Source organism: Bactrocera neohumeralis, chromosome 4, assembly GCF_024586455.1.
Source record: "Bactrocera neohumeralis isolate Rockhampton chromosome 4, APGP_CSIRO_Bneo_wtdbg2-racon-allhic-juicebox.fasta_v2, whole genome shotgun sequence".
NCBI classification, from domain to species: domain Eukaryota; kingdom Metazoa; phylum Arthropoda; class Insecta; order Diptera; family Tephritidae; genus Bactrocera; species Bactrocera neohumeralis.
The window spans coordinates 2,670,300-2,695,869 of NC_065921.1; the positions used below are offsets into that span (position 1 = coordinate 2,670,300).

General features: G+C 36.6%; 1 protein-coding gene across 4 annotated transcripts in view; it reads left to right on the forward strand.

Annotated features, from left to right (window-relative positions):
• Positions 1–218: 218 nt before the first annotated feature.
• LOC126755471 (diuretic hormone receptor) overlaps positions 219–25,570 on the forward strand; it is a 34,501-nt gene continuing 9,149 nt past the window's right edge. For all 4 annotated transcript variants that reach the window (XR_007666490.1, XR_007666491.1, XM_050468057.1 and 1 more), the window contains exons 1-9: positions 219–466; positions 3,867–4,790; positions 16,575–17,209; positions 18,659–18,857; positions 19,886–19,979; positions 20,353–20,446; positions 23,086–23,166; positions 25,085–25,155; positions 25,316–25,426. Coding sequence is in view for 2 of the 4 variants with exons in the window: in XM_050468057.1 (XP_050324014.1) it covers positions 16,900–17,209; positions 18,659–18,857; positions 19,886–19,979; positions 20,353–20,446; positions 23,086–23,166; positions 25,085–25,155; positions 25,316–25,426 (960 nt within the window). In the remaining 2 variants the exon portion in view is untranslated. The remainder of the gene's footprint in view (positions 467–3,866; positions 4,791–16,574; positions 17,210–18,658; positions 18,858–19,885; positions 19,980–20,352; positions 20,447–23,085; positions 23,167–25,084; positions 25,156–25,315; positions 25,427–25,570) is intronic.

A 25,570-nucleotide genomic window follows, 5' to 3' on the forward strand; every position in this document is an offset into this window, starting at 1 on the left:
TTACAGTACATTTATTATCATGTGCCAGAGAATGTTAAAAGGTTAAAGTTCATTAACATTACCTGCATAAGTCGAACATTTTTGGTAACAGCCATGCTGCAACTACGCTGTAATGCTAACAGACAATTTAACTGTACGCGTTAGTGCTATTTGGACATTTGCGGTAACTCGCAAAATACAGTTATAATGAAGTTTCAGTTAATGCTGGCATTCAAACGTGGTCGGTTGGCGCGGCGCTCAGTTGGCGGGAACTTGCTTTGTTTTAAGCCGGCAAATTAAACAAGCAAAATAATTGAAAATCAAAACTGTTAATCAATCGGTTTTATTTACATTGTTAACAAACTGCATTGAGACAGTAAGCGCTTGTGGATTATTAATCAAAAATTATCATATTATCTGCAGTTCAATGTGATTAGCGCAAAAATATGTGGGTGACAGCAATTATGTATTGAAATAGAATAAATAGGTGAGCTACATATTTAAATAATATATATACAAAAATATGTGCGTTTATTTGCTTTGCGAAGCATGGTCTTGACATTTAGTGCTTAAATTTCCGATAAAAAAAAATGAAAAGTGTGCTTGGGAATCCAAACGGACACCTATTTGGGCGTCCACTAAGCAACTTTAATGAAATGTGTGTTATAAAAATTGTGATTACTTCACTATTGCCTGATAATAAATATGAAAAATGAAATTTCCCCAAATATTTACTGAAAATTATTTGCGACGTATTTATCGCTTCTCTTTAAAATTCGAATAAGTGAATTCAAAATTGATTCGCAAACAAACGCGCGATTGTTAACAATTTAAGAATTTAATTTCAGAATTTGTGCAAATTGAATCTAAATAAATTTTAGCGCCATAAAAAATGCAAATTGATGGTAGCAAGAGACGATTGCACATAAAAAGTGTCATAAAATTTCACGCATTGCAATACTGCCAAATAGCGGTACTCCTACAAGCACTCAAGTATTTTGTAGCCATACGCCAACACCATAAATGAAATACAAAACCAATCAAGAATATCAAATTAAATTCGTTTTATGCCACAATTCGAATGGAATTTTGCGCTCATAAAAATGGCCAAATAGTTGTGTGTCTGAAAATGGCGACTGAATAATGAGTGATAAATGATGCAAATTAGAAATCGGCGAGCAAATTAAAACATAAAAGGAGCAATCGGAATGCAACAACTGTTGTTAGAAGCCACCCATCACTGCAGCCTCAGTTATTCTTAATGATACTGTTATCACGAAATACTTGAATATTGCATATATGTATGTGTATATGTATATAAATGTTGCTAACATATTTTGTTTGAAGCGTAGAATTTGTTTCCACATTAGATATAACTTTTCAGGAATAGCAAACCTGGAGTTGTTAAACATTTTAAATCGCCTATAAACCTCTTATGTCTCTAACATATGTCAAAAGCAGGATGAAAACTTCTTGATTTTCGAATATCTGGACATCCCTGAAGATTATCTGTTAACACCAAAAAAGTCTTTTCGTCGAGAACATTTTAATATATACCTAGCACGGATATAGCTTGCATACACCTTCATTGAGTCACAAACAGATATAGAATACATAAGTATCTTAAAAAATCAGGATAGCAGGTCTATATTTCCATGAAAGTGAAAACTTTATCGAAAATTGCAAAACATTGATACAGATATATCGAGTAAGAGAGTCTTCTTCCATTTGACTCACTTTATGCGGAACATATCGATCCACATGTAAGATAACATGATGAAATCAACGGTATGTGTTTTCTTTGTCCTTTTGTGGCTTAATACCAAATATGAATGACGTTTCGGGAACCCCTTTCCCCATATTTCGCTGTAGTTTCTCCCTTCATTTGACACCGTATTACATCAATATGTATTATCATCGTATGATAGTGTATCAAAATAATATATGCCAAAAGTTGGTAAAACTACAACAATTTTGTCTTTTACTTAGCCCCGTAAACTCTATACCCTTACGGATGGTGAGGAAGATATCAGCATAAAATTAGAAGAGTATAACTGTTTAATCATCTCTACCATGCTTTTGCCACATCAAACCTTTGATGAAGTCTCTCAGTTTTTGAGATACATTGTTCAGATCGGTCTGCTATATATGTGAGGAAAACTTTTTTTTGACAAAATATCTTCACGATATTAAGCCTCTATTATTGTTCAAAGAAACGATACAATTTTCGAAAAAATGGGTCAGATCGGCCACTCTAGCTTATAGCTGCCATACAAGCTAAACGATTGAAATCAAGTTCTTGTAGAAAAACTTCAACCTGTGAAGGGTATTATAGTATAGTATATATTTGAAAAAAATTTTCGTTCGAAATATATTTAATACTAAAACCTATTTACGTTGCCTCTTATTCATAAATTGCATAAATTTCTTGCATTCGTTGGTTCGAATGTAATATTTCCAGTCCGTCTCGAAGAATATAATTTAGTAACAAATGTTAGCTCATAGGTGAAGCCATGAATCCAATAATATTTATTTACTCTTCCAATATCTTATAAGTTCATGTGCACGCGCTTTGCCTGTAATATTTAATCAACATGTAATTATGCCAGCAACACCGGCCAGCTCGTGCAAACTCACGAGACGAGAGCTTAGATGGCTAAATAAAATAATAATAACTCGCCGTGAAGGTGTGAGTTTTTGTTGTAGCAATACCTGCATAAAGACCAACACTAGACAGCTAGCCAATTACGCGTTGTGCACAAATCCCAAATATATTCTCATTACCCGTCGAATATATCAAATTCCCCGACAGTTGGCGCCCACGTATCAGCATAATTGCCGTCACGTATACGCCATGTACAACGCCATTCCCCAGCGAAATGACCAGCCGAGCAGGCAGCCAAACAGCAAATCAAGCAAACCGAAGTGCAGGCGACGGAAGACAACCAATTGTGGTCACAAATTGAAATCTTTACAAGCGCACTAAAGCGTAACGGTATAATTTCCTGTAGCCACATTTATTAACTTTGACTTTGACTTGGGTTTTGATACCCAAGAATTAGGTGAAGCCGAAATTTTGTATGAGAAATAGTCGCGCACAAACGCACACTTACATACAAATACATACATAAGGCAGCACTACTAAGAACGACACAAGCCAAGGGAATTCACAAATAAAATTGCTTGCCTTTGGGCCAACTCAAAAGCCATAAAATTGTTTCTGAGTAATTACATACGAAAGCTAGGCCGCTCAAGCTAAACCATAGCTGCTTAGTACCGAAGACGGACACTTATATACACATATATACTCATAAATACGGGGAGTGTGTGTGTGTGCGTAGGCACTAGGAAATGCTACGCTCGAATGAAGAGCGTAATTGCAGCGGTGGAAGCTAAGAAGCTGATTGTGGCAGTTGGACTGACTGAAATTGTGGTGAATGGTTAAATATAGTGCTTTGTTATTATTGTTGCAATTTCGTATATGACAAGAAAGCTCAAAAACAAATAAAATTTAAAATAATAAATTATTCATGATAAAATCTAAAAAGTCTATTTATTGTGGGAAATTGCACAAAAATAATCAAATTTAATTACAGATAAAAATTAGGTATTAATTAATTATTTATGAATTTTGAATAAAATAAAAAACACTAAAGTTCAAATAGTGGAAATGGCAAACATGTACATACATATATGCCAAACTTAGTAAAAACTAATTAAGCCAAACCAAATTGAAGTGCTGAAAATAAAAAGGATAATGAGCTATACCTAAAATAAAAAAAAATATAAAAATTAAATTAATTTCTAATAAAACAACTAAGGTTCCGAGCAATTTAAGCTGTGAGTTATACTCATTTCTCCTTGTCATCATTTGCTTCCTTTTATAGAATTTGGAGTAATAATTCATAGCTTATTTCCCCCAGTGATGTGTGGAAAGGCAAAAAAACGAAATTAGCCGAAATAAAGCAAGAAGAAAGTAAATTAAGTAACCAATTCCACAAATAACAGAAACAACGAAGAGAAAAGTTGGAGAAAAAGTGATTACCATAATTATTCCCAAGTTGCGAAAGTGTGTGCGAATATCCATTTATAGCCGGTTAGCCAATAAGCTCACGAAAGGAAATAAATTGCCGTGCTGTTCATATAAATTGCCCATAGCCAAGCAAATGAAATTCCGTTTTCTTTCGTGTTAAAAATGTACGGCCCATTTTGGCTGGCAGCGCAACCGCAGAAGCAGCGGAGGCCCATCGCCCGCTGCCAGACATGAACAGTAAAAAAGTGAATAACGAAACAACAAAAGAAACAAAAACAAGATAATCAAAATATAATGCAACAAAATGTGCCAAAAATAGTAAAAGATAGATTGTGAACAGGACACACCCACACACATACACTCACGCGAACAAGGAGTAACTTCTCAGACAGCTGGCTCAGCCGGTAAACAAAATGAAAATAGAAAAATAAAATCCAAGTGACAGTGTCTGTGCGCCATGACCCGGTGTAAGCAAGGCAGGCGAATAAATAATTGGTGCTAATCTGCATAAGCTGCGCGGGGGCGAGTATGTCTGAGCCGAGCGCCTGAAAATTATCAAATCATGGCAGATAATATTTTTCTTTAAGTGGATATGAATATGCCTGTTCACATAGACATTGGAATATGAAATTTTTAACGAAATGCTTTTATTCACTTCTTAAAAAGGATAAGCTCTTATCCAAGCGCCAATAAATAAAAGAAAATTGTTTGTGAATCGAACTGACATGTGATCAAAAAATAGACAACGGTTTTGCTGTCATCACTTCAGCAGTCGAAGGTAGGCGCACAAGAATCTTTAAAAAAGCAAAGTGATTCAACAAAAATTTTATTGACTGTTGTTTGTATGTTATATCATAGTAAATATTTGAGGTGTTTAGATAAATGTCGAAGCCGTTGCGTAATATGAGACACACACTTGTTTATGTTTATGCTGTTTGACCTTGCTTTTAGTGGTGTTATGGGAAAAGGTTGTAACTTTGGTATTTTGTAATCAGCAAGTTGAAGGTGTAGACTTCATCCAAAAGTAAAAAAGCAACCACTACCTTACAATAATTGATCCCGATATTAACATATTCTGTGACACAGCTTATATTCTGGAATAAATTTCTAAAACTCGTTTTTCGTCCAATACTCTTGTTTTGCTTTGTTCAACAGCCGAGTTGTTCTTTTCTTTTTTCTTCCCAGTAACTCTTCTCATTACTCTCTTTCGAAGCCCAGAGACTTAAATTCATCCCCTCAAATATATTTCATTAAGCTCAACTTAAATCCTCGGCTACAGTTCTCTCAGAGAGCATTAAGTAATAAATAGAATGGAGTTTTACACATTAAGTTCTCATGTGATACCTGACTCTTAACTTTCATACAAACCTGTTAAATTTTTTGCATATCTCAGATTTTTCTCTAACTTCTGTACTAACGTAGACACTGCCAGTGGTTTTTTCTTTTCGCTATTTTGTGACAATTTGAGATACCAAGCGCTGCCAGGTCTTTCTACATCTGGTCTTTCCAACGCAGTGGAAGTATTTTTCCTCACCTGCTTTCACCGGCGGGCACTGAATCGAAAAATTCAAAGTTGGAGGGTTCTCTACCATCCGGATAACACGATCCAGCCAGCGGAATCGCTGTCTCTTGATTCCCTGAACTAAGTTAATGTCGTCGTTTATCTCATTCAGCTTATCGTTCCATCGAATGCGGTACTCGCTGATGCCAAACCGCAAAACCTTACTCTCGAACACTCCTAAGGCCGATTCTTCGGATGATAGCATTGTCCATGCCTCCGCATCCGACACATACGCTTTGCTTGCTTATCCAGTCTGTAGAAAGGAAAATTAACGGCGCGGTTGTTGAGGCCAATGGTACCATTATCATCGGCTGCACCAGCTTCTGTACATTCTTGTAGAAGATGGTACATTCTCCGTTTAGTTCTGCAGCTCGTATTATTTTCTAAAGGAATAAAATACCGTTATCTCACGAGGCGCATTATTTAATATTCTGTTGAAGCCAACTTAATTTTCAAATCGAATTATAAGAACACACACAATGTATATAAGTATGTATATGTAAAGTGATTATTCAAGAGCTTTTTGGAGTTCTCAACAAAAATTCTTTTCTGTTGATTATTTTTTTTTTTTTGCTTTTACGTTTTCGCTTTTTTAGTTAACTTATTCAAAGTATGTATACAGCTTAAACAAAGTATAAAGTTTGTTCAGAAAAAACTCAAGCTTCTTTATAAATGTTTTTCGGTGTCAAGAACAAGCTCAGCGGTTGTCCCATAGTTTTTGTATGAACGAATTGTTTATGAAATCTGCTTACATAATGACTCCTCGCATTGAAATTCGATACCGAAAAACCCATCTATATTGTGTGTGTGTGTGTGTATTAGTGCGTTAATTAAAGCCGCAACCGTTATGTGAATAATTAATAGTGCTCGTTTACCGAGTACCGACTTTGTAGAAAACTCGTATGGCCAAAAGCCGCGTCATACATACAAAAGATTCATAATAAAGAAAAGATTTGTATACACATACATATATTCACATCTATATGATGTGTGCTTGTGTGTGTTAATATGCATATGTGGCTGTTATTTTATGCTGGCGCCATTGCAGACAGCCAAATTTTTATTTTTTTGGCTGGAAAAATGCTTTGAGTAAACACATTTGTTGGGAACGTTCGTAATACGCGTCTTGTATAATTTACGGCAATGAAGGCAGAATTCGACGACCTTACATAATTTTTAGTAGAGCTAAATTTGCAGAGGTCTTAGAAATATTTTCAGGGGGTATAATTTTCGTGTGTTACTCTAGTGGTTAATATACATCTTCAGAGATGCCGTAGAGTGCGTACCGAAGGCGCTATTAGCGCTGTGGAGTAGAGTATCGAAGAAGACCCGATTGAGTGTATTCACCATCGCGCGCAGAGGGAGTTATTGGTACATGTTTCTTTAAAAATGGAGCCGGTCTTAATGTTACAGGCAATGAGGATAGAATCGTAATTAATGGCTTTTTCGTGCCTGAATTGAAGGATGTTGATGTGGACAAAATTTGGTTACCGCAAGACAGCGCTACATGTCATACAGTCAACAAAACAATCAACTTTTTTAAGAAGCTTGGTTAGGGCATTACCTCTCGTCGTGGGCTTGTGGCGTTGCCTCTAAGATCGTGTGATTTATACGCCCTCGGGACTATTTTTTACGGAGTTACATAAAGTCGCTAGTCTACGCAGATAAACTTGATATGATTGACGTCTTCGAAGAGAATATTCGACGCGTTATTGCTGACATACGGCTTCCAATTACTAGAAAAAGTGGACGAAAATTGGGTCATTAAATTATGAGCGTTTTATTTAAAGGAAATATTTCTCTGTAGCTATTTTACGTGTTGAGTTTGCAAAACCAGATAAAGGGCCTCAGGACCTAAGCATCTTGTATCTGAGTTCTGTACCTTTTTTTTTAAAAGAACGGTATAAACCGATTGCCATACACTAAATATTGTGTAGTCGAAAAAGTCTTTTCATATTTTGTCAATATATGTCAATGCAGTATATCTCCAGTACTACCAATCACATTGCTGAAAAGGTGAGATTTTAAGCTTCATTTAACAAAAAAAAATTAAAATCCGGGAAATTGAGAAAAAGTTACAGCTGTTCAAAAATGAGTGAAAATAATGAAGAAATTCGCGATATTTTGAAATTTTGCCACGCAAGCCACCAACGAAATTTGTGAAGTTTACGAAGACGATGCTGTATCAGGTCGTGTAGCGCAACAATGGTTCGCTCGCTTCCGTTATGGAAATTTCGAAATTTCGATTTACACTGATGGAATAATGTCTCTACCGAAAAAATAGCAAAAATTGTCGACCAAAATGGTACATAAGAAATATGATTGGAAATACGAAAAGACTTTTCCGACTACCCAATATATTATAACACCATTTTTAGAAATAATTTCCCCACAAATTATAATTTTATCGACCTATTTATAAAGGACGCGCATATAAACCAATTATGATTTATGGTTATAAAATGTATGATGAAAATATTTGTGCAATCGCTAGATGGCGCTGGGGTTGGACTACTCAAAGTTCACGTTTTGTTTCAGTTATGGGAAACCCACTAATAGGATAAAGAATAATATACACATTTCTGTATTATCATTAGACTTATACTCATATTCGGTCTCCAATCTGATACAAAATTATACACAGTATTATTGCTCTTTAGAGATGTATTATTATGTATTATATCAAAAAATTACTTCGAGATAAAACTAGTCTATCTTCATATCCACAACTTACCAAATAGCTTCCGTGAAAATTAAGAACTTTCAAAAATCATTCCTCAACTGCTCGAAGGCTGGTTACTGCAAAAACAATTCAGCTTGATAAAATTCATCTTGCATCAGTTTAAATCCAAATCAATTTTAAGCACGTACTATTGTAGTATAAATATAAGAGAGAACTAATATTTTTAATTTATTGCTTTCGCTCTTATGTTTCTTTATGGTTTTTGATTTTAAATGACTTTGAAAAGAAAGTTTTCAGCGAAATTCGCTGTACGTGGTGACTTTCTTCGAGAGAGACGTGCGCCACCTGCATTGCATCTACAACTACACACACACAGCTATGTGCGAATGCACTTAGATTCATATCTATGTGTGTATGTGTGTATTTAGCCACATGCGTGCCGGAGCAAGCAGCAATTCTTATCCACTTAAGGTTTAGCTTCTTGCCACACAGTAATTGTGACGTAAGTGAAGAAGTTTCCCGCTACGTGCGCATACTTCGTTCTGCGACCGCTAAGTGTGCATGTGTGAGGTTGTTATAAGTAATGTTTAAACTTATAATGGACGAATCCGTTTGTCGGTGCATATGTGGGCATACTCTCACATTTTTCATAGAGGACATTAAATTCATAGTTATTTTATGCTATCAGGTTCTTAGTTATTATATTTTAACTGTCTCACTCTCTTTCTCCCTCTCTCTAACTGAGACCATTGTGTAATTTTTCCAAATTAAATCATCACATCCAGTTACTTTATTTCATGTACTCATTCCATTGCATCACTGCAACTGCCATTTGTTGCGGTTCAAGGTGAGAAGCTTAGGAGGGTGGTTAGCGTGTGAAAGCGCACTCCCTCGATAGTTTGTTGGTCAACATGTATAAAGTTGAAAAGTTTGTTTGCGGTTTAATTGAGTAACTAGGGCGCGGTGAGTGCAATATTCGAGAATATACTTTAACAGTTATCTCACTTGCCACATACTTTTGGTTTTGGTATTTCCAAATGCTTGTTTATGGAAATTTGAACTTTAGACTGGATTTCTATATATAGTATGTTTATGAAAAGTTTGGAAATTACTTTGTCATGCAAACATTTAAACAAATATGTATGAGTGAATGTGGACTATTTTCAAAGTGAATTTTTCGGTTATAAGCTTAAAGAACTGGATTGATCATAATAAAACCCTGAACGGGTTATATTAAGTTTGTTACGAAGTTTGTAACACCTAGAACGAAAGGAGCTGAGTCGATTTATCCAATGCCGTCTGTCTGTTAGTTTGTCTGTATATACGCGACCAAGACCCTATAGCATATAGCTGACATACGAACGAAACGGTAGGAATCAAGTCCCTCTATAGACGACTTATTTTCACGAAGTATTTCCCAAGCAATGGTGCAATCTCCGAGGCATACTCGTATATCATATAGTTGCCATATAAACTAAACTAATCAAGTGATTGTTTGGAACACTAACAACGAAGAAATTTTGAAATCGGAAAGAAATGCATCCACGTTGGCAGGATAAGTCTTTCATGGATCATCTAAAGTGAAAAATAAGTATTTTAGTTAAAACCTTTTTCCTCCAACAGTTTTAATCGAAAAAAATCCTTCGTCCAAGTCTTTAAGAATTGTATTTTCATGAAGATCGGTTGAGTAGTTCTCGAGAAATCTTGCCAACCGACTTCAAAAGTTTCGAGAAAAACGCATAAATATATAACTGGCACTCTATTTGGGTTCTTTGTCTCTCTATCGATAATATAATTTAATGACCATGCTTTTTTAGTTTTTTCTGAACTTCATGAACGATTTCTTTTAGTCACCCGTCAATGCACAAACATTTCTTTACACACATACATAAATAATGACTACATTTAGCACTGGTCACTTAACAGGTTCACCGAGCACACAATCTTAGTGGACTAAACACAAAATTAATATTTAATTCCTCAATAAAAAAAAGCCACAGTCCGACCGCAACAAGTGTTCTGCTCTTTTGTGCTTTGCTGCTTCATTCGATTTTTATTCGCTGTGGCTATTATATGCCACATGTCCCATAAAGTGGACTTTTCGAAAATTCCGCCAACACTTAACTGCCGCATGGAAGTGCTTTCACTTTTCATGACTGCCATTATGAACACCGTTTTGTGTCTTTCATACTTTGTTGCCACACTTCCGCCGCTGGCTGCGATGGACATTTCGTTGTTTGTTCGTGTTCCTGTGTTATGCCTTTTGCTGGTCTGAATAAAGATACAATATTTTGACTTTCCTTAGGTAATTCATAACCATGAAAGGAGTGGATATCCCATGACAAAGGAACAGTGTTTAGGAAGAGGAATTTTTGATCCGAAATTTCGTGATATTTTGCATGAATAGCCATCCGTTATATTGAGAACCTGCTAATTTGTCGGAACTGCCCATATCTTAGCGCTATGAGATATAGCTGCCATATAAATAGATCGTTCAGTTCAGGTCTCTATATGGACAACTTTTATTTGACAAGGAGTTGTCACAATTTTCTAAAACGATGGACAAAATCAAGGGTATAAACTTTTCCCTTATCTAAACCTTTAAAATCAGTTTGAAAATTAGTAAATGCAAACAACAAAGAGACTTCTTTGTCAGCCTAACACGTCACTATCAAAGCACAACGTTAGATTGCGGGTAAAGCGCCAGAACAAAGCATTTCCTAGCCGCTATTTTATGGCTGAACAGCACTTTTACTGGTTGAATGCATTGTTCCGCTTCGCTCGCCTGACCTATTGCTAGTGGCTTTCGCTGCCGCTGGATAACGCACAGTGGTGTATGTCTCACCATTGTGTGCCTTATTATATTATCTTATTGACGGGTTGATAGGTTGAAAGCATTCATTGAGAGATCATTAAAGCTTGCTACTTTAAGCTAAGTGCTCAGCCACTTGTGCTTAAAAGTTTATATAGCGGCACATTTCGCAGCAGAGCTAAAGCCGGTTGAAAGCAGCTTGTAATTACAGCGCAGAGAAGCCGTTGATACTTGCCAATTTTGCGGCGAACCCAAGAGGCGTGCTGGTATACCGAATATTTAACGCTTAATTAAATGCGACGACAGTTATCTGCGCTCGGTTTAATCGAAGGCGTTGGCGTTGGCGTCGCGGTGTACAAACAAATTCATACATAATTACAGCAGACCAACTAAAGCCGCCCACTCACCACTTTTCCTAGTGTTTTGCACATATTTACGTTTTTCTGCGATTAAGTTCGAAAGCCCACATTTTTTTGTAGTTAAGTGGCATGATAGCGATAGCAAAAAGTTCGAAAACACTCACATGTGTTACATTAAGCAAATGTCAGTAAAAGCGTTGACCACATATGACACTAATAAGCGGTGGAATTATTGCTGGATTAATCACGCTTAATAACAGCTTGACAAGCATTTTCTATTACAAATCTGCTTTGCTATATGCAACTGAAGGATTATATTTAAAAGTGGTTATTAATGTGTATTAATGTACTTGTATTAGCATGAGAGCCCTCGTAGGAAGCTTTGCTTTCAGTAATTTACTTCACCACAAATCAATTGCATTAAAAGTGCCTGTCCGCGAATTTATCGCGGTTTCTCTTATTAGCGAATTTTTAAATATTGGCTTATAGTATTATCACGCTTTTAGCTGGCAAATTGGCTAGCTAGGCGAAGCATTTGCTCAAGTTATACATACATAACATTTCGAGTATTGTAAAGTCAGATAATATCAGCCTTCGAATAAAGGCAATACTTTTCTTAGGAAAGGCGTTATAGCCACTTGCAATTCAGACAATTTTTGAAACCTTTATTAAGAGGCATTTTTTATGATAAATAAATAAAAAAACGTACATTACAGAATGTAATAAATATTTGGCGATTCATTTCGGATTCGTTTATTTCCGTAGCCAATCTTCAGGTGGACCTCCATAAAAAGGTGTCCGGCGGTGCAATTGCATTTGCAATTTTTTCAATGTTATAGATTTATATACTAAAAAGGTAGTTTTTTGTTGAAATATTTCCTCTTTTGAGTGCCTTAAAAAATCGAAATTATTGTCAAAATCTTATTGCTTCTATCATTTGCTGACAAATATATCTAAAAAGGTCCTTTAATAATTACAAGTCTATCGATCCACCAGTTTCGCTGGTATTTTGCTCACTGACCCTGACCGCTTCGAGAAAACGCGTTTTTCGAGAATTTAGGAACCGAGTACACTAAGGAGGACTTCGAAGAATTTTCTCAAATTTATGTGCATTCGATGTATGCATATGCAAAAAAAATCTTTTTTTCGAAATTCATAGGTGTGTATATTTCCTTAAGTCTATTTGTAAACTTGTATTAAGTCCGTAATTTGCATTTATATAACGCATCCCATAATGGTTGACCAACTTAAGTCAAATTAAACGAAAATACGCTGTCAGCACAAATATCACTCATACGCAGTGTATCTCCTCGAAAGTGTGTACGTAATATCGAATATGATGAATCATTAGGCAACCAACGAACGTATAACTAACTGAATGAGCAGTTTTGCAGGCTTTAGGAAATTAACAAGTGAAAGAAAATAATGCGCAGCTTTTAGCTATTTTTTTTTATTCAAAAATTTTCTTTATATGGACCGCTTGCACTCGCAAACAATATTTTAGAACTCATGCATTTTCTGAATAATTCATAGCAAATTAGACGTTAATTTATGTATATGCTGTCACTAATTAGAAATGGGGAACAGTACACCGAAACTAAATTACTAAAAATTATAAGTTTTCTTTTATTATTATTCTGCTGCGTTGTATGAAATTTTGGACCAACGCCAATGCAAATGAATACTCCTCACTGAGCAAACATAAATCAAATGAGAACTGTGGCACCACACAAAGAGGGGGAGAAACACCCATTTATTTTCAAATACTAAGAATGAATAATGTTGAGGACTCTTCTTCGCAGCATACCGTTATACCTAAGAAAAGAAATTTATTAATCGCAGAAAATACAAATACGAGTACCGCAGTCACTAAGACGCCTTCGTATTATTTGTCGGAGACAGAGAGAAGTAAAATGCAAACATTTATTTGATAAATGAAAAAGTAGAAAATAAAGCGATCTATATGAATAATTAAATTAATATATGAACACTTAAAGAAGTATACTTGTAGAGTTATTAATATATTTTTTATAATAATAACAATAAAATAAAAATAATGTTAAAAAAATGAAATACAATAATTTGCCTGATCCGTTTCTTAAGAAGTACAAAGAAATAAATTATTTTCCAATTTTATTTTAATGAATGAAAACAGTTTTCTTTTCTCTAGAATTTTTGTGGGTGGTCACCACAGCTTCAAATTTCGTAATACTTTGGAGAATTATGTAAATGACTTTCCACAGTTATTTCAATGGCAAAGCCGAAGTATTGTCTGAATTTCAATGTTTGACTTTATTTGCGTTTACATTTAATTGAGCAGTTAAACGAGCCCTCATTTGGGGAAGAAAATAGATGAGGTTTGCATATTTGGCAATGCAAAGCCATTATAACAAATCGAGTATGCGAAAACATATTTCAGAGCATTTGTGAGATTTGGGCGATTTGGTAGAACTTTTTAACCAAAAAAAGTTTTGTTGAAATTTTCCCAACCAAATGATTTTTTCAGTGAAGAACTTTGTGAAAGAACTCGAAATACTATTAAGAGACTTTGAAAATTAGTTGGCAACATAGTTCACCACCGAAACCACCACGAGCAATTTGTATACACCAATCTTTTACGAAATATCAAAGCTAACTTTTAATGCAACAAATCAATGACGATTCCACATCAAAGTTTTAAACAAATCTTTTAGTTCCTCATCAACCGAGTGTTTTCGAAACCCCGAAGTGAGAGTATGTGTTGAATTTTTGTGTTAACTCTCATCATAGCAGTAAACACGGAGATATATGGCCGTTTTTCCATCACATCTTTGGTCAGAATGAAATACCTAGAAACCGTACAGTTGAGCGATTATCAAGACGAGCGATGACAGCTAAGTGAAATGGAATAAAGCGTGGACACAGTGGAGGCCCGTCGGCGCTGGCGGAAAATAAACCGATACAAAAATAAATATTATAAATTAATTAATAAATGACGAATCGCGTCCGTTATTGCTATTCACGGAACGATATAGTGCCGTTTAATGACTTGCACGCTTGAAATAGTTCGAAAGCAAAAATAGTAAGCCAAAAGGTACACAGCGATTGGTGAGGTCAAGCAGGCATAAGGCTGTATTTGTGTAACGAAAATGCCTTTAAACGTTCGCAGAAAATGAAAACGTGCGCTCACTTTAACACTTGTAAGTAGTACGTGCTGAAGAGGGCGAGAGAAGGCGAGCCGAAAGCGAAAATGCCAAAGCCACACTTCTGGCGAAAATCCAGTTATTTATTCGTATGTTGTTGCTTTTTAAAGAATGGATTATGCTTGACGCCTTCACGATTTTTAAATAGTCATGAGTTTCGCTATAAAAGTGTATATACGTGTGTATATTTGCGAAGGTGTGTGTGCGTAGTACATCAAAAGCAGTTAATAAATAAAAATTGTGTTGGCGTCAGATGCCGAAATCGCTCATATACAGTAAAATATGACTATAACGCAAATATATACTATATTTACTTAGAGGTTGATCGTTTTGGCTAGAAAAATAAGTATTTGCAACTTACTTTTCAGAGAAAACATTTTACGTGGTTTTTTGAACTTTCAATAATTTAAAGCTTTACAATTCCGCCACAACTATCTGCTCGCATATACGCCCTTGCAATTGGCTATTCGATATTTTCACAGCAAATTCATGCTCACAGCTTCAGTTTGCATTTGTATTTGCCGTATTGTTTTACGGACTTTGTAGTTGTTGCACAACGGTTCTCTTTAACGCTTGAACGCGCAATAATGGCCAACAATCAGCTAACAATCGAACAACCGAGCAGCCAAACGAGCAAACAAATTCCACACAACGATTGTTCGATGGCAATGATGCCGCTATAACCGCATTTGGTGAACACCAATAACACACCAACACCTTTCAGAGTTGTGTAGCCGTCACGAGTTCAGACGATCGTAGTTCCACCACCACACACCGAACAGCAAGTGATTTTTGACCTCACTCGTTGAACTCATCTGATTGAATTTCCTTTTCATTGGTTGCTGCGGCGCTTTAAACCACAACTCTGTCTCTCAGGCTCAGTCTGTCCATTGTCAATTTTACAGATGCCATGAATTGTAACCGATGACTGGGCACTGGTGTTGTTGTTCAATCAATTCAAAGTGATAGTGTGATTGCTAAAGTGTTCAGGCGATTCGAAGTGGAATATCACACGTGAAAGCATATTTTGGGCTGAAAAATTTGTTGGTTTTCCATGAGAAGATTCTCCAAAATTGAGTTTATATGTGTTGAAATTATACTGAACATAAGTAACGTGAAAGCTTGACACGACTCACGCGTGATCTATCCAAAAACAGGCTATTAAAAAAGTACCTCTACTTAGATCACCTCTTATATATGTATATGTAACTAACTTTGATGAAAACAGCATTCAACGTTGAATTAATATTACTTACGAATAATAAAGAAAAAGCATATTTTATGACTATCTTAATCTTAATTTTGATCGGCCTATTTGAGTGCTGTCGTAGTCCGATCTGACACTCAATGATATACCATTTCGAATTTCCTGAAAAAAAGTTGATTCGGATCGATAAGTTTGTATAGTCTGATATTGACGAATCCACTAAATATGCAGCTTCTTGGGGAGGGAAAAGCGACTTCGTTCATTTAAATATTTGTAAATATATATATACTTTATAGAGTCCCCGACATTTCCTTCTGATTATTAAGAAACTTCGTGTGCAACTTAAAATAGCTCAAAAAGAGACGTGGTCTAGAATTTGGCTTGAACTAGAAGTTGATTATAAAAGACTATTAGGTTTACATAGGCTTATAGCAATGGTACTGGGCTTAATGTCAGCTTGTATTCTCCCAAGGAGGGCGAAAAGCATTTATTTACAATTAGTTAACCTACAATAATGCAAAAATAGCTCTGGAAAAAAAACATAAGCCATTTATTTATTTATACCCTTTTTCTATGCACATTTTCAAATATTATCTCCCTATATTTGTCTACTAACTATTACATTACTTATATGTTTGCGAAAAGACGGCCTATAAATAAAGTACACACATATCGGATAAAATCTTGCAAAAATGTTGAAAATTTGACGCTTTAAATATCCCCAACTTAAGACGGGTTTTTATGCTTTTCGCTTCCAGGTCTTCAGAGGCAAACGCAACGCACAGATTTCTCGACAACGACGATGAACAACCGCAACAACTCAATCATCGGCATCAACAGGGAAAGCAACAACAATACCAGCTGTACAATACTGCGCATTGTGCCGGTGGCAGCGACAGCGACAACAGTACAAGAAGCGCCCAAAGCAACAGTAATAGTATTCCAAGCTTCAGTGGCAGCCACATCGCGAATCCAGCCCGCGGCAGCAGCAAAAACATCAACATCAACAGCAACAGCGCTGACACAAGTAAAATAATTGCCGACGCATTGGTGAGTCGTTCGCTTGCACTGAATCCGCTCAGCATGTCGAGCTCGCCCGAAGTGGCGGAAGCGAGTGCGGGTGTGGCTGCAGGAGCACATGTAGATGTGGACGTGGACGTGGGCGCTGACGAGACACCGCTCGAGTCCTACGACAGCCTCGACGCAATTAATGAGAGTACCGAACTGCAGTGCCTGGTGCAGCAGCACATTGATACAACGACCTACGGCAATGACAGCGCCTACTGCCTCACCCACTTCGACTCGATCCTTTGTTGGCCTCGCACGCCGCGTGGCACTTTGGCGGCGCTGCCGTGCCTGCACGAGTTCCAAGGCATACAGTACGACAGCTCGCGTAAGTACCGTTAGTAAATTGAAAATGTCTGTAAAAGTATATCTGTGAGCCTGTGTGAGAGTTGATGTGCGCTCGGAACTATTCCCAGTTATGTGGGCGATACGCGAATGAACACGAACAAAAGGATGTGGCGGTCCATATGCACACTTTGGGGAATCTATATACATACATCCTGTCAACCAACCGTACGTGTTTGCATTTAAACATGTATACATACATACGTACATGTAATTGCAAGAGTATGCGGTTGGCTTGTGGCACAAATTATTGTCAACGCGGCTGCACTCTTTAGACTTCTGCAATACTTTAGACGAGGCGGTGACGTGTGTCTCTATGCCCTTTGGTGCAGCGCCATCATATGTTTTAACTTTCTCGTTGCAACATTTTCATAGCTGCACGAATGACGAAAGCGGCAAGCGTTGAAAGGCACAATGCACAAGCGACGGCAATAGACCCGCGTCTCCCACGGTTTGCTGGGGCTTTGACAGTGGTTTTGTGGAATCTGCTAATAAGCAGCACTCTTCGCATTTGTATGTGCTGAGAGTGCTGAGCGCAAATGCCTGTGGGATTCTTACTTAATTAAATGCGAACGTATTTAATTTGATCTGTTTTAGGCGAAATCGCATTTGTTCGTTACATAAAAATTATAGAAACATATCTAAGGTAATTCACAGCTGGTAAAATCGACATAGAAGGTGGACAGTAAGGAATAATGGTACATAATTCAAACTTAAAAGCGGTCTTTTTTAAAGCATGGAAAGCTGGAGCGGGTGTTTTTATTCTGCTAAACCTAACCTACTCCCATCTCATTTCTCTCCCACGGGATCACTGGACGAAGTATTACTTCTTGGGAGAGAAGAAGGCATTTAAGTCTTTTCTATTGTAAGGACTAAGTGACATCTAGTTTGTTGTAGATGACTCAATCTTGTCACAATTTGAGCTGCCGTTTCGCTGACATCTTTCCATCTTACAGAGAACTCGCAGCTTTCCCTTATACTTGAAAACTGAGAGCAATGATAAAGTACATGTTCAGAGCCTTCTACACACTCTTTATACATCGGACAGTCCATACTACCAAAGTCATGACGATATTTGTACAGGTAGCTTCGAAAGCACCCTTGGCCACAAAGTATTTGTATTAGGTGGAAATCCAGGTCCCCATGCTGTCTATCTATGCACGAATGTATGTCCGGAATCAGTCTGCGGGTCCACCGTCTTCTGCATGAAATTCTGCGAACTGAATGCAACCTTATGAGTTCACTTACTCTTACTCTTCCGATTCAAAATTTGCTTCCTCTAGACTTCTTTTGAATAAAACATGATGAAATAATGAGTGAGTTTCTGAATGGAATGTTGTATAAACATAACGTTCAAAAATTTCATCACCTATCACATATAAACTGTTACTCAATCCGTAAAATGAAACAAATTATTTGGTTGCTTTTGCAGAGAATGCGACGCGCTTTTGCCATGCTAATGGCACATGGGAGAAATATACAAACTATGACTTATGCATGCACCTGCCTGCGCCCTCCACTGTACCTGAATTCGAACCGATCATCGAGTTGCCAACGATAATTTACTACATTGGCTACACCATCAGCTTAGTCTCATTGACGCTGGCGATTATTGTCTTCGCCTATTTCAAGTGAGTATTATTGCTTTGTTGAAATTTTGAAATTTTCAAGAAGAAATTAATTAAGTGGGAATTAAAATAATATTCACAGAGAAATTATAATATTCAAAAGCGCTGTGAGCGAATGTAACATTGAGTTCTGAATTAGGCAATCTTTTGAACTAACATAAAATTTTATTTTTGTTTTGAAGCGCTTTCTTTAATCACTTTTGTTCCCAGGCTGGTCTTTATAGTAACAGAAAAAACTTAAAATATTGCATTTTTCGAATTTCAGCAATAATTTCAATGACATAATGCTAAAGTACTTCCGAATACGTGTGGTTTATTTTACAACAAATATTTTTTTCAGTGCAAGAAACTCTCAGCGTTGCTCCTCTTACAACTTATATGTACATGTCTGAAAGAACTTCTAACTTAATTTTCTTGTTTACACAAAGTTAATAACTTAGAAACAACTAATCGATATTTTTTTCCTTTAATGCAACATGAAACAAAAATAACAGTAATGTAATAACTTCTAAGCAAATACAAATGTATGTTGCTTTGTAAGCGCGTGTTAGATGCTTTCGGACGAAAATTTACAAAGATCCTTCAGAACTTATTGCCACACTATTAGCCATGGTAACCTTTGTAGAATTACCACACAATGTTTTTGTATCCATTTTTTGGAGAAAAATCGAAAAATTCGAGCGCTCGCCAATGCTCTTTTGCATCCTCTGCATCCTGGCGCACATACGAGGCCACATTAACACGCACATGCATACATATACACACATCCATACAAACATACACACATATCTATATTTTCTTGTAATTCTACAATTTTCATTTATTCCTTCTCCAATCCCGCGCAACATCGCTGCTGCTGCCTACGCCAACGCCAACGTCAACATCGACTGCATTGCTGCTACCGCTGCTGCTGCCGCCGGCTGTGCTATTATTATGATATTTCACTGTGCGTTTCGCTGCGAATGCTATTGATGTCCTTTATTTCCTCGCCCGTGCGCTGCAATCGAAAACGAAATGAAAAACGGATGCAGGGAATTACGCTGTTTACGCAATTCAATTCACGCCAATTTATTCTTCACATACATAATGTCGGCGTTGCTGTGGATACTGACTTTGTCCGTACATGTAAGTGCACACACATCGATATTTCGTAGCTTTTTCTAATTTTGAGTGAAATCTTCGTACAAAAGCACATACATATGTATCCACAATCGTGTGAAGGTGTGTTATGGAAAAAATGTGTGCTCAAGATACGCGGACAAAATTGAACTGAAAAATAAATATGCCAACATCCTAGCACACGAATGAAGGTTCTTTGTGTTTAAAATATTTTCGTGAAATTTCAAAATTAATATCAATATTTTAAGAATACATGAATAGTTTAGGTATTATCAGTATTATTACAAATCAAATACAATTAAAATTATGTAACTATCCCCTCAATTCTAAATAGAAATGAGATAATTACAGTTATTTTTTATATACTTACTGCATACAGATTTCCATACGAACGGGCTTGGGAGGCTGTGTGGTTCTCGTCACGCTCTTTCATTTCTTCACCCTAACTAATTTCTTCTGGATGCTCGTTGAAGGTAAGTCCACATTTTGGCAGTGTATTAGGTTATAGTTTTCTTTTATGTATATGTGTGTATACAAATTTTTTTCTGCCACAACTTTTATTCATAATAGATAATGGCTTGCGTTTGTACGGCTTTGTGTGATTGGAGGCAACATTATTCCGAGATGATATTTCTTTAAGAGTCTGGAAATATTTTGATGGTCCACCATTAATACTTCCTTAAAGAAATTTGATGGCCAATACAGTACTGTCTTATCGCAAGAGCGTGGAATTAAGTTAATTGCTCCCGAATTAAAACAGTTTGAAATTAAGAAAACGTTCTTCAAATAAGTCACCACTTCTATACTTGAACATATAACTATACTAAGAGCAGAAAGTAGTAAGACTTTGTTTATAATTTTAAAATTCTTAATTTATTCTTCAAAATCTATGTCGTCCTCCTCAAAGTAAACCCCCTTGCCCCCAATACACCTGTGCCAACGTTTTTTCAATCCTCAAAATAATTGTTTAAGTCAATTTCTAGATTAGCCCTCAATACTCATAGCGACTCAAGTTTATTGTCTTCAATTGACTCCAAATGGTTTCTAAGGAGCGGTTGATTGAGTTTGCTGAGTAGCCAGAAGTCCCAAGGAGCTATTTTGCTTGAAAATGTGGCGAAAAACTCACGAAGAATCATTGCCGAATTGTGGTGCAAAAACAAGAGTTATCAGCCCATTATTACGCCCATCTCCGCGGCCTCTTTTTACGAATAGCTTCGCGCATAACACTCAAATACTATTCCTTGTTGACCCTTTGGCCAGTCGGAAGAAAATCGCAGTGCGCCAAAGCTCGATAGTCGAAGAAAACTGTCAACATAACATTGATTTTTGACCTGCTTTGACGGGGGTTTCTCGGATTCGGCTCACCTTTGCCAAGATATTTCGCCGATTGATCGTTTGTTTAGATCCAAGACTCATCGCCAGTAATAATTGACTTACTGATAGTCGGAAAGCATTGTTTCACAGACGTCGACGCGACGCTGTTTGTCGAAAAAATTAAGTAATTTTGAAACCAATCGTACTTTCACTCTTCTTAGGCCCAAATAATCTTTCAAAATGGTTTTCACTGATCTTTCCGATATTCCAAAGATATCTGTAAGATATTTTACTATAATCGTAGATTCTCAAACACCAATTCCTTTATTTTATTGTCGTGTTGATCATCAGTTGATGTGGATGGTCGTCCTGGACGTGGTTCGTCGTCAACGCGTCTCGACCCTCTTTGAATAATTTGTACCAATCAAAAACACTTGCTCTCGGCAAACAATTATCACCGAAGACCTTTTCCAACATTCTGAATCTTTCGGCACCAGAAATTTGACTCCGCACAAAAAAATTAGTGAAACTTTGTTGAAAAATTTGTCGAAAAAGCGCACCAGTTTTTCTTCTTTTCTTCCTTGGAGATTGGCGTAACAACAACTGGTCTTTTAAACGGAGTGGTTTCTTCTTTTCGCTATCTGGCGCTTTCATCCGGGAATAATGGTGACTTATAGAGTTTGTTTTGTTCATCGACAGAGAACTTAGTCCCACCTGTTGGCAAGAGTTATTCTGACACATTGTTGTTAGTGTTGATACCGGTTCCAATAATAGTAAACTACTTAATACTTATATAAAATAATCTCATAAAATACCAAAATAATATTTGTATCATTTATGTAGGAAGTTGTTTATTGAAGAATTAAGCAAATAATCAATTTCCATTATTTGATGACTGCTAAAGTCATCTTCCAAGTATAAATTGCAAAAGGCCAATAACTAAATTATTACGTCCATTAATTCAGTTACAAAAACAAAATCTTAATTTCGGCTTTCGCAGGAAAATCTCTGAATTCTGGAATGTGCTATATTTAGATGCAAAGCTACAGCGAGATTAGCAGTAAGCTCATAAGCGATAAGCGATTGAGCAATAATATAAATGAGTGCATAAAAATGCCATGCCTGAGCAAGCAAAAGTCACACAAATATTCCTTCAACAATGGAGGATGTGGTAAACCGAGTGAACAGATATGCACGTGTGTGCAGATACATATGTATATGTGCATATATAAAAAGTATTTGTCACATGTGTGTCTTCATGTTTGGATTGTGGTTGCTTAATACTGTTATTTGTGCAGTTTTACTGCTAACCGTTAATCGCATTTGCCAAAGTAATCAGTTATTTACAATAACTCTATTTGATTTGTGTGTTGCTCATGCATACAAGCACACATACATCAGTTGAGTCGGCTTACCACATACCTCTACGAATATGCGCTCATCGGCCGATTATTTTCGCTAAGCAATGAAAAATGCTCTGCTCGACACACAAACACATATATGTATATGTATATGTATGTATATATAGGTGCACTACACTCGGCTAAAGTACGTTCACCTCCAACCAATGACCTTTGGTCAGCCGCACTCTATTATCAAAGCAACATCTTGTTTATTAAGAACATATATTAACAGTTATTTCCGACTATTTATATTTGCGCAGAGACATATACAAATCAGATCGCATAAATATGCGCATTTGTATTGGAATTATATCAACAGAAATATGCTCGTAAATCTCCACTTTCTTCTCCGATTTCATTTCATTTGTTTCTTTTCAACTTTCTCTTCATTACAGGCCTTTATTTGTACATGCTGGTTGTGAAGACATTTTCCGGCGATAATATACGCTTCAATATATACGCAATCATCGGCTGGGGTAAGCGCTTATTACACCAATATACATATGCATGTATATGTACCCGTAGTTATATAACGCATGATTTTAGCAAGTATTTTTTCTGTGTGTGTGTGTGTGTGTAAACATGAAAGTCTGCTTGTATGTGTGTACCTAGCGGTGTGGTGTAAGTAGGCAGAGGCGACTATATTTTGCTGAGTTGGCGTGAAATAGGCGCATGTGTACGTAAATATGTAATAATATATGAATGTATGCATGCACGCTTTTACGCCGTTGTGTGGGTGGAAGATAAAATCTTTTTCTGTGGGGCAAATGTTGCGTAAATTATGGCGAAATTAAACCGTTGCAAGGCAGAGCACATGTGTGAATAAACGGAACTCATCCCACACCAATTAGTTTGGGGGCGTTAATAGCCGGTACCGATGCCAATTAACAGACACACACAACGCACACATTAGTTATTATGCAATTATCCTGAGCAAGGCAATTTAATTTCATTTTTTCATTATTGATATCAGCATTTAAAAAATCCTTATTCCAATAAAAAATATCCAAGTTTCCACCTTCTACAACCCCAAATACAGCGAAAAACGCTGAATAACTTGCTGTTAAGCCATATTGTGCTTTTTCAGCGTTTTGGGTCGAAATGCCTCATACAACTTCATGTAATTGAATTTTGAAATTAGCTCAGCAGAATTTTCTGCCTCTGTCTCTAAAATTTGTTAACAAGCGAAAATATTCAAATTACTTGTTGAGAAGTATAGTTTTTGGCGTTCGGCAATGAAGTAATATTGGGTAGTCGAAAAAGTCTTTTCGTATTTTGTCAATAGATGTCTTTGTAGTCGTTTATCTCCAGTGCTGCTGGATACTTCGATGTGAAAGATGCACCTCGATCTGGTCGACCTAACGTTGAGAAAAGTTGACCAGTACCTGACCGTCACATAAGCAGCCATCATATCGCTAAGGAACTTAAATTTCATCATCAAACGATTTTGAACCATTTCAAAAAGGCTGGCTACAAAGAGAAGCTCAATATTTGGGTACCACATGAATTTTCTGTGAAAAATTTAATGGTCCGACTTAACATCTGCGATTCTTTGCAGAAACTAAAATCGAACCATTCTGAAGCTAATGGTAACAGGAGACGAAAAGTGGATCAAATACCACAATTATGTGCGAAAAAAATCATGGTCCAAGCGTGGTGGAGCTCAAAATGGTCGCAAAGCCAGGATTGACGCCTGGAAAGGTAATGCTGAGTGTTTGGTGGGATTGGAAAGGAATCATCCATTATTAGCCGCTCCAGCTTGGTCGAACGATTGATTCTACATTTTACTGTCAACAACCGAGATTGAAGCAAGCAATCGAAAATACTGCCAGAACAGACTACCATTTGTTTCGGTCAATGCAACTCCCTTAATGGAGTAAAGTTGGCTTCAGAAGAAGCCAGTGCGAATTATTGTCCCAGTTTTTCGCCGAGAAAAATAAGTTAAAGTTTGATTACAAATACGAAAAGACTTTTTCGACTACCCAGTATTTGAAAAATATTAGCTAAATTAAGGCTTTAGTATTGCAGAGTTCTTTAAAAGTTCTTTGTATGTAAATTAAAAACTTTTGAAGAGGAATTGAGGTCCGCTTTAGATCATCATTTAGATCAATCAGTGACGAGTTTTAATGCCATTAATTCATTTATGCACCATTTTAGCCCATGTGTTTGCAGAATTGGATCAAAAGGGTTGGACTTAATGCTGTATCCACCTAAATTCTATTCTATAGAGGGCTGCAAATTCAACTAATTCAGTAACATTCAAAATATTTCATTCAAATTGCTATCCCTCCTACATTAACTTTTGTTATCATTTAATGGTTTAGAGAGCAGCGTTCTCTCTGTCTTATTAACTCTATTTGATAAAAGTTACAGCATACCTTGGTTTTTGTTTAGGTGGACCCGCAGGTTTCGTTGTCATTTGGGCAATCGCCAAGGGATTAACGATATCCTACGATGTGGAGAAGGTGAGTCGGTGATTGCATCTTTAACTTTCTTATATATACTGTAAATCATTGTATTATATTTTCTGAACTTAACCATTACTTTAAAATCTAAATCTTTGCAATTTTAAAATAATTTTCAATACATTTTGAAATCAATTTGTAATTTTAAACTCCCTCACAGTTCGACATCGGTTGCCCTTGGATGCGTGAAACCCATGTGGATTGGATTTTTCAGGGCCCAGTCTGCGCGGTGCTGATAATGAACTTAATATTTCTACTGAGAATTATGTGGGTAAGTGTTAACAGCCTGTTTACAATACCAAGCACATATGTAGGTATATATGTATGTATGATATTTGTATAAGCACAAACAAGTAAGTCCTCAAGTAGCCAAAATAGATAGCATCTCATGCCTGTGATATTGCACAGTTACGCT